Source organism: Cucumis melo, chromosome 8 (genome assembly GCF_025177605.1).
Source record: "Cucumis melo cultivar AY chromosome 8, USDA_Cmelo_AY_1.0, whole genome shotgun sequence".
Classification (NCBI taxonomy): Eukaryota; Viridiplantae; Streptophyta; class Magnoliopsida; order Cucurbitales; family Cucurbitaceae; genus Cucumis; species Cucumis melo.
In genome coordinates, this window is record NC_066864.1 from 25,375,171 (window position 1) to 25,385,570 (window position 10,400).

Consider the following 10,400-nt stretch of genomic DNA (forward strand, 5'->3'; position numbering starts at 1 on the left):
TAATATTAATTAACTTTTACTAATTTTAATTATAATTAAAGTTAACTCTAAAATCTCACTTCATAGTATTTCAATTAATTAAATTAAAATTGATGTCAAAAGACCAAAGTGGACGCTAGCCAACAATCAAGGATAGAAAGCCTTGTTTTGATTTGCCAATTTACTGTGGTTAATCCTTTGGAGAGGAGAGTCGTTTGATGGGTTTTATCTATCGTATTTGACATGAACGAAATAATTATATCCATGCAGTTATCTCGTCTTCCTTAAGTCCGTTAGGATTTGTGGTTTGAGGTATTTCTTTATTGTTCGAAGTAGCAATAGGGTTTCTATTTAGGGGAGTCGAACCTTTTTCCGGAGTGATTCTTGTCTTTTTTTTAATTTATTTTAGTTCTCGTTTGTATAAGTCCTTCATGTTTTTTATTTATGTCTTGACCTTAAGTTGTGAGGTTCCTTCGATTTATTGTAATTCAATGCATTTGAAAAAAAGATGTTAAAAGATAAAATTGTAACATTTTAAAATCAAGGAAATAAATGAAAATAAAGATTTTTTTATTCTAATAATCTATTCTCAGTCGCTTAAATGATTAATATTTGCCTCTTACAAATAAATGAAATCTAATATACAATAACGTCTAGGGATGACCATGTTTACCATAGTTTTCATTTTCCTCGTATGAAAAACAATAGTCTACTATGAAAGTGAACTCTCGAGAAATATGTTTAGCACGCAATTAAAAAACAAAATTTTGAAAATGAAGGATTAAAAATAAACAAAATTGTATTACATGTTTTTATGTACGTATTTGGCAGCAATTTTTAAAATTTAAAATGTGTTTGAAAATATATTTATAAACTATAATACTATTACAGTGCGTAGAACAAAATGAGTTGAAGTTATATAATCTATATTGTGTAAATACTTTTCTAAAGGTTGAATCTTTTACCAATTTTCTTTGATTTAATTATTAAAAATTAATTTATTAGAAAGAGAGATGAAAAAAATGAAAAACTCACGATTCTCATTCCGGTTCAAGTCCTACTCACTCGCGACTGCTCTTTCGTTTCACGAACGAAATCCCTCCGAACCCACTTTCGAGGAATTCGTATCCGATCCATTTCACTCAGCAATGGAGCGGAAGATTTGAGCACGGAAGCCATTGGAGATTCCAACTTCATCCACAACAACCCTCAATTCTTCTCATTACTTGACAATACTGACGCGGTTTCATTCAATTTCTTTTTTGATGAACAGTTCTTGTTTCATGATCTATATAAATCACGACTTCTCCGCTTGAACTTTAGCGGAGATCACTTCCATAACAACAGGAAAATCGCAGAAAGTGAAGGCAGGGAGAGAGAGATTTGGGAAGAGGAAGGTTATACATTGTCAATCATTAGTGCATTGAAGAGTGTGTAGTGTGGCGGAGATGAAGGGCGGTGGTGGTGGAGGGAGCGGAGCTTCTGCTTATGGATTTCCGGCGAAAAGGAGATGGAGAGGACTCGTGATCGGAGTTCTTGGCCTCGTTATTCTCTCAATGCTTGTGCCTCTTGTGTTTTTGCTCGGTCTCTATAATGGGTTTCACACTGCGGGTAACTTGTTTCCTCTTTTTTTTTTTTTTTAATTTATTTATAATTTTTATAATTGAATTGGTTGTTAGCTGTGTTGAATCTGACGTTACTTGATCGGATCTGTTGGTAACTTTTACTCTCTCAATTGGGTTTGTCACATCTTGTACATTCTCTGTCCTTTGTTTCATGCTCTGCTAGATCTCGCGTCCCTCCATCAGTTTACCCTTTATTAGCTCGTTTGATTTGGAATTCAATTATGTTTGGAATCGGTTTACTTGTATTTTTGGTGCCCATTGGATCGTATATGGCCAAATTATTTAATTTTGATTTCTTTCGCCATTTTCTTGTTCAACTGTCTACTTCTCCCTCCAATTTTATACCCTTTCGGATTTTCTTCGATGGATGCCGGTTAATTAGGATAAGATGCAATTCCCACTACTATAGTCTTCCATCTGTGTGTTCTCATTTTTCTTTTTTTGCTCCGGTGTCTCTATAATTGGGCTTGACAAAATTTCCTGTTCTTTGTTTCTCCTTTTCATGAAGAGATTTTTTTCCACTAGTACATATTTTGTTTAAGAGAAGTATTTGTCTAACACCATTTATATTCTTCTGCAGGATATGCATCTGACTCGCAAAACTCAAAACCAGTAAGGACTAATCTTTGTTTTTGGGACATATGATTTTTCAACTCATCATATAAACATTATACTGGTTTTGTAAATTTCTGGTTATGGGTACGATTCTTTATATATTTATTATGGTGAGGGATGAAAATGTTTTGAAAAAATAATTTTAGTTCGTTTAATACAGGAAGAAAGCAATATTAATGGATTAGATCCTTCTCCATTGTGAAAGTTTACTTCTCCTGTTCAGTTGTTTTAGTTTCAATGAACATTTTTATGACAGGGATTTCAACCTAGTCATGTAGATGACGTTATCAGAAAATTGGGACCAACTCTTCCAAAGGTCTATTAACATTCTCTTAGTTCTCTTTGCATCCCATTTTTTTTCTTGTATCAGCAGTAGATAGTGCTTGGTCAGTTGTAATCTATTTATTGGTAATAAATGTTGTGATTGGACCACCAGTTGAGGATGTACACCGTTGACCTTTATATGAATATGTTGTGCTTGTACCCACATATAATTTGGGAATAGTATTTTAAATTTGTTTTCATGAAAATGAATGGAATATATTACCCAAATGTGAAGGCTTTAAAGTTTTGATTTCTTAATATAAGTATTCCACAATTAAACTTTTGAATAATTTTGGAACTTTTTAGCTGAGCTGAAATCCAAATTCCTAATAAGTTCACGCTTTACAGCCGCACACAACAACATAGACCTCTTTAGTTGCAAAATGTTTCCTCTGCTTGATCTTGCTCTTTTGGTACTTTTTTTCCTTATCTAAAGTTAATTCCTTTGGGTTGTTGACTTTTTTCCTTTTCCATTTTCCCTTTAAGGCTTCTAAATCTTTCAAAGATTATGAAACCGGTAGAATTGGAAGTTCAAGGAAGGCATTTGATTGCATTAGGTTTTCCTTTTATGTCCAGGGAGTTGGAACATGATTCAAATGGCTATGCTTCACATTACTGACCATTTCATACGGAATGTTTCTACTTCTCTACCACTATTGTACCTTAAATTCTCTGCTTTTGTTATTTGAACCAAGAGACGAATCCTTGATTCCCCAATCACTTGTGGGGTATTTCTTGGCCATTACTAGCTCATTGTATACCCTTTTTTCTCTCTCTAGATGCTTCTCTCGTTCAAATGGCCACTGGCCGGTGACCTTATGGTCGAAAAGGAAATGGGAACCTTGATATGGTCCTGTTTTAGTCCGTTCTTAAAAAACTTTGGGATGAGTTGGATAGAAGTCTCTTTAGGAACAAAGTAGAATATGACAAAAGTTTTAGAGCCACATTGTTTTCTAGTCTCTCTTTTGTCTTCTCTTACTAAAGGTAGTGCCTCCTGAGATGAAAAGGACTTACTGGCGAATTACAAATGGGGTGTATCCTCCTGGCAGAGGAGAAGAACGGTGTGGCCACTCTCAAATTTCACTGTTGAAGTTTAACCACTCTTTGCACATAAACAGTAACTAATACAGTAAAGAGCACCCCTTGGCACTTTGGAAAACTAGGAGACAAGAAAGTAAAGTTCTTATGGTTCACCTGCCTGGAGGAAATGAATATCATTGGAGGCTTTCAGAAAAAAATCTTAAAGTGTGGTTCTTAAACCAAACTGCATTTTTTATTGCGACCAGAGGAGATTTGAGGACATGGGTGTTGCTCTGTTCCTTGTTTAGTATAAAGTGGTGGAGCTACAGTGTTTGGGAATTTTCTTGGGTTTTGAAATACTATCCAGTTGCTTTGCTGCCAGAAACTCTTAGAAGAGCTTACCTTTTTGATAAAGGTTGCAAAACAACATGAGTGAAAGGGATTGGAATGAAGGCTTTTGATAAGATAATAGAATGTTAGTTTATTGATGGAAATGAGAACTTCAATACACAATTCTAATCCTAATTTTGTAGAGAATTGGAAAGAAAACTAATCTCAATCCTAATTAATCAAAGAAACTACCTAATTCTAATTAACAAAGGATAATAATCCTGACTCTATTCAATCATAGAAACTAATCTCGATCCTAATCAATTAAGGAGTTGACCATATGACCCCTAATGTACTCTAGTCCTACTACATCTGTAGATTCTGTGGGGAATAACATGGCTTATTGGTAGGGTTGAGAACCTCAATCTGTTTGACCACTAGTTTGAAAAGACAAGAACTTCATTAATTCTTATAATTTGGATCCTAGCATCTTAGTATTAGAGCATTGATTTTGGCCATAAGTCTTGATGTTGAAGGTGCAACAATTGCTACTGGAAATAAAACAGGAATATGCAGATGTTGGTCACAAAGTTGCAATGATGGACTCGAAGGAATTTGGAACTCTTAGGACTTAAAAGAAGATTGTTGCTTATAAAAGAAAAGAAAAAAAAAAAGGAGAAGAATAAGAAGATAAGCCGTAGGTCGTAGGATCCTTTTGAAAAAATAAACTACCAAGTATGAGACTAATTTCAAAGTGAACTCTAATGAGAGAGGAGGATTTTATTTGCAGGGGAATGAAGTACAAGTTGTTAACAAACTTACATAACTACTACTACCTTATTCAACTAACTCTTTGGTTAGCTTTTTACAAAAAAGGCCTTCTCGGCACTTGCACCAGGAAGAATATTGAAAACAGAAGAGTTTGATTTTTTTCTAACACAATTATTGCAGAGTTGGGGTATTGAACCTCCAATGTATAGAAATGAAAATTATGTCAATTATCGTGAAGTTAAACCAAATTTGAGAATTTAATTTATAGTCATATTTTGAACAAAGTTGGATTGGGGGATTTATGTATAGAAATGAAAATTATGTCAATTATCGTCAAGTTAAACCAAGTTTGAGAATTTAATTTATAGTCATATTTTGAACAAAGTTGGATTGGGGGATTTATGTATAGAAATGAAAATTATGTCAATTATCGTCAAGTTAAACCAAGTTTGAGAATTTAATTTATAGTCATATTTTGAACAAAGTTGGATTGGGGGATTTAGCTCTCTTCTAGGACTTTTCGGACTGGGAGGCAAGTATGTCAATATGAATTCCCCAACTTCTTCACATTAACTCTTGATAAGGAAGCCTTCATTGCCATCTTATAGAATGTTGAATCTAGAACTTGGAAGTCCCTGCTTGAGGAGAAATTTTAAAGAAGATGGAATTGATGAATGGGCTCGCCTCACTACTTTGATATCTTAATATTCAAAGAAAGACCCACATTCCACCTGAAAACATAATGAGTTCTTATATAATTGGTTGGATAGATAGCAGTGTTCCTTTTTCAGATATTTTTTCCCTAACTGGTTAACTGATGCCAGTTTTATGCAAGCAGCCAACAATGTACTCTTTATAACATTCACCCAGGAAATAACAAATAGTAGCAGCAAGTTTGGGTTTCAGTGGTCACATTTAATTATCTCTTTCTTAATTTTTTAATGGAGTTGGAGTTGTCCTCTACTTCAGTGTGTGTATTGTTCATACATACATACATACATACATACATACATACATACATACATACATACATACATACATACTTACATACATCCACTTAAATATGTGCCACGCTACAAATCCTCTTGTTGGTTTTATTATTTCTTAATAATTATCTCAGTTATAAAACATTAATAATATATTGGTATTTTGATGTATGTGATCTTATATTCTCTTATGTACTTGATGTTTAAGATAAATTATTATGATAAAGGTTTGTCATTTTGGCATTTAAAAATACTGCTAGGATGATGATTTTGAGTTGCCTTTGTTCTGTGTTGTCAGGACGTATTTCAGAAATATGCCATTGAACCTAAGAAGGAAACTATAGATTTCATACACGAGAGTCAGGAACCAAAAGGTTCGTTTAATGAATCCTTTCATCCAAGTATTTAGAAAATATTTTGTCTGGCCTAACAGTAAACTTGAATCTTTTTGTATGAATAATCTTCAGGTTTACCACCTCCAAAAGTTGATGCCCTACCAAAGCATACCCACGAAAATGTATGAATATATTAGTCTGTGATGGAATGTGTTCACTGCTTCTGTATTTCAAGGGGCTTTTGTGATTAATTTTCATGTCTTTTCAGAGTACTAAAGTTGGAGGTAGAGTTCAATCTCCTGAACGTATGATGCCCATGGACGAAAGTGGAAAACCATGTGAATGGAAGTTTGGGAGCTATTGCATTTGGCGACAGGAAAATAGAGAGGTTATTAAAGATTCTATGGTAAAGAAATTGAAGGATCAGCTTTTTGTTGCCCGAGCTTACTATCCTACCATTGCAAAACTTCCAACACAAAGCAAGTTAACACAAGAAATGAAGCAAAATATTCAAGAGCTGGAACGTGTCTTGAGTGAATCAACTACAGATCTGGATCTTCCACTACAGTAAGTTGTGGTAGTGTTTATGAATTTGTTGATGAAAAGGATTAAAAGTGGAAAGTTAAAACTCAGGATTCAAACCTAAAAAAAATGAAAAGGGACCAATGTTCAATTTTTCCATTAGCAAGGGAGTTTTTTTGAGGTCATTGCTGCTTGCAGGATTCAAACCTAAAAAAAATGAAAAGGGACTTATACTTAACTATGACTATAGTCTGGCTCTACAACTGATAATTGTGGTATATAATCACTTTCTGAGTGTGGTTTATCCTTCGCAATCACATTTGCTTCTCACTTTTGAGGTCATTGCTGCTTGCAGTTTACCCAGCTTTGTTTTCGGAGGGATCTTTATATTTTGGGTATTTTATCACTAATGAGCCTAAGCCACTCTTATCCAAAAAAAGCTAACTGAATCCTCAAATCTATCACTAGCATTGTGTTCATTGTACTTGTTAGTGACATCTCTAAAACTCATGCTAATGATTTGAGGCTACTTAGATAGCAGATAGATGGGATTGTTTTTAACATTTTCATCACTCTGATCTCTTAATTCTGTAGTTCGGACACTTTGTAACCAGAGGCTTTGAACCACCCCTGAACGCTACTAGCTTGTCTGTTTACATGCTAGCAAATATTTTCAAGGAGATGAAAATTCATATTGTTGTGGAAACTAATTAAAACTTACAACCATATTGGAAAAACTTAGCCTCTGTTGTATCTGATTGCTCCACTTTATGATACTTTTTTATCTTTAGTTTATTGAATTTTAGTTTAAGAAATCCTTATATTTAAGCCCTTGAAAACATTCCATGTCTTCAACTTCTTATTCAGGATAGAGAAAAAGTCGCTGAAGATGGAAGCTACAATAGCCAAAGCTAAATCATTCCCTGTGGACTGTAATAATGTGGACAAAAAGTTACGACAAATATTTGATATGACGGAGGATGAAGCCAATTTTCACATGAAACAGAGTGCCTTTCTCTTCCAACTAGCTGTTCAGACCATGCCAAAGAGCATGCATTGCTTGTCTATGCAGCTAACTGTGGAATATTTTAGGATTTATTCAACCAAATTGGAGCTCTCTCAGGCCGAGAAATATTCAGATCTCACTTTGAACCATTACATAATATTCTCGAATAATATACTTGCATCATCAGTGGTTATCAACTCAACAGTTTCAAATTCAAAAGTGAGTCAAGGGTTCTTCTATACTTTTAACCTGTATATTTGCATTTCTTATCAAAATGATACTGATTAACTGCTCTTTGATGCTTTAGGAAAGTAGGAATCAGGTTTTTCATGTATTGACTGATGGACAGAATTACTTTGCCATGAAACTCTGGTTTTTGAGGAATAGTTATGAGGAGGCAGCTGTTGAAGTAATAAACGTCGAACATCTTAAACTTGATGATCACGAAAATGTGACTTTTGCATTGCCTCAAGAGTTCCGTATTTCCTTCCGTACTTTAACTCACTCTAGGACAGAATATATTTCAATGTTTTCACATTTGCACTATCTTCTTCCTGAAATATTTAAGAACCTGGACAAAGTTGTGGTCCTTGAGGATGATGTTATTGTTCAGCGAGACTTGTCAGCCTTGTGGAGCCTTGATATGGAAGGAAAAGTCAATGGTGCTGCACAGTGCTGTCATTTGAGGTTGGGTGAGCTGAAAAGTATTCTGGGTGAGAATGGTTACGTTCAAAATGATTGTACTTGGATGTCAGGATTGAATGTAATTGATCTGGCGAAGTGGAGAGAGCTTGATCTTTCTCAAACTTTCCGTAGTTTGGTCAGAGAGGTAAGTCTCATAGCATTAAGTATTAACTGTGCTAAATTATGAAGGAAAGATAATTTTACAACTTTAGATATTTCATTTGCGTACACAAACATGCTTCCTTGCATACCTACTAAATCACACCCAAAAAACTAAATTATAGGATCTTTTTTAAGATTTCCGTTATATATTCAGTTTTATTTGAGCAAATCTTAATTTTCCCTCATGAATCTTCCATTGAAGATGGATATAACAGGTCTACATTACAATACCGCAGCCAATGCTCAGCCTATTCTATGATTGTCATGTCTTTTCTTTCAATCTTTTCCCAATAAAAGCGGTTGTTTCTAATTTTTTAAAAAACAAATTTCTATTTTATGATATATATCTACCAATAATTTTTGTTTTCATGTATCGTACTCCAGTCTGTGAATCTAACGTTTTTTATGGTATCCAAGGATAAATTTGAAATTTCTGTTGTTTCGAACTATCTCTTCCTTTGCCTTCATTACCATTATTGAACAGAAGTTGATGATGCAGGGCGGATCAACTGATGCTGTTGCATTGCGTGCAAGCTTGCTAACATTTCAGAGCCTTATCTATGCCCTTGATGATTCATGGTCTCTATATGGATTAGGTCATGACTACAAGCTTAATGTCCAAGATGTCGAGAATGCTGCAACATTGCATTATAATGGATATTTGAAACCTTGGCTGGAGTTGGGTATCCCGAACTACAAAGCTTACTGGAAGAAATTTCTAGATAGAGAAGATCCATTCTTGAGCAAGTGTAACATAAATCCGTGATAAGCTGATGATTCTACCACACCATCTACTACATAGATTCCATGAAATCTGGAGCTCAACTCATCAAGTATAATTTTCATTGACAAATGGGATTCCCCTCAATTGATAAGTTCCCAACAGAGTACTCATTTTTTTGGTAAATAACTACAAGCTTCTTCCAGATCAAGTTTGCTTGTGGTGACTTCTGATAGCATGAGTTTTGTGTTATTCAATTGGAGTTGATGAAGAAGAAGAGAAAGCTATAGAGGTTTCTTTCTGTTTCGTCTCCTAGTTGGGTTATTGAATGAGAATCTGAGTTGGAAAGTGTGGCAAATAAGAGAAAGATGCACAAAGGCAAGGTTGGCTTGGATTACTGTGCAAGTTTATTGAGAATATCTTGTTGTTCTTATTTGTCTGTTGATGTCACTCGTATTAATATATAAGATATATATATAGTTAGACTAGGTTCTCATGATTCTAGTGAAACTAAAATTCTTTTTGACAATTCTTATTCAATTTGATTATAGTGTTATTTGGGAGGCACTTTGCCTATTTCGGTCAGCTCTTTTCTACACTTTGATTGTGCAGCTATAATGATATACATTGGAAGTTGTGGCAGCTACAACTACAATACCTTCATTATTATTCTTCTCAGCCTATATTACTAGTTCCAACTGCCAAACCAGGTATTCTCTTCTCCTTTCTTCCCTTCGAACTTCTCAGCCTATATTTTACGAGGTTTGTGAAAATTGTTAAGACAAACTTTGATTTTGGCCCGCGGTGTGCTTTTGGTATTTATCCCAAGCTCCCTCCTGTCGAGGATCTTTCTTGGAAGACCTATTAGGATTTTAATTATCATGGTTGGGCGTCCTCTAGTCTTGATGTCTTAGTTGTAGTTAGTTTGTTTCATACCGAAGAAATGTTGATGTTACTACTACGATAAGATTGTTCTTTTTTCTTTTGCCTAGTGGTTAACGTGTAGGGGTTGTTTTGAAGTTGTATTAAAAGATTGTGGGTTTTCGAATGGAAATTTGGTGAAATCATTGTTTGAGTTAACATTTCTAAGTTTTTGTTTTAAAAAACATAAAACATACGAAGTGACAAATAACTCAATGTTTATGACGAGCAACTAAAAGTCTAATTAGAATGACTTTCTAATTGCTAAAAAAAATGTAACAAGTCAATTTAAAGGAATCAAAGCATCTTGAGTGATTTTATTTGAAATGTGCCAAATAGGAAGACAACAGTTAATGGCTTGAAAAACAAATTAAACAAAATGGATGCTCTTTTTCGTTT

General features: G+C 34.3%; 1 protein-coding gene across 3 annotated transcripts; it reads left to right on the plus strand.

Annotated features, from left to right (window-relative positions):
• Positions 1 to 999: 999 nt before the first annotated feature.
• On the plus strand, positions 1,000 to 10,147 carry LOC103501507 (probable galacturonosyltransferase 7). 3 transcript variants are annotated; one of them, XR_007822837.1, is made up of 10 exons: positions 1,000 to 1,590; positions 2,185 to 2,216; positions 2,476 to 2,535; positions 5,949 to 6,024; positions 6,118 to 6,167; positions 6,254 to 6,552; positions 7,375 to 7,732; positions 7,821 to 8,342; positions 8,859 to 9,463; positions 9,693 to 10,147. XR_007822837.1 is itself a non-coding variant. In XM_008465103.3 (9 exons), exons 1-9 carry the CDS (start codon positions 1,428 to 1,430, stop codon positions 9,123 to 9,125), a joined length of 1,827 nt encoding a protein of 608 aa, XP_008463325.1. In that variant the 5' UTR covers positions 1,000 to 1,427; the 3' UTR covers positions 9,126 to 9,665. The 3 variants fall into 3 exon arrangements, 2 of the variants coding, with proteins under 2 accessions (XP_008463325.1, XP_008463326.1); XM_008465103.3 differs by lacking the exon at positions 9,693 to 10,147 and having other exon boundaries at positions 8,859 to 9,665; XM_008465104.3 differs by lacking the exons at positions 2,476 to 2,535; positions 9,693 to 10,147 and having other exon boundaries at positions 8,859 to 9,665.
• The last annotated feature ends 253 nt before the right edge of the window (positions 10,148 to 10,400 follow it).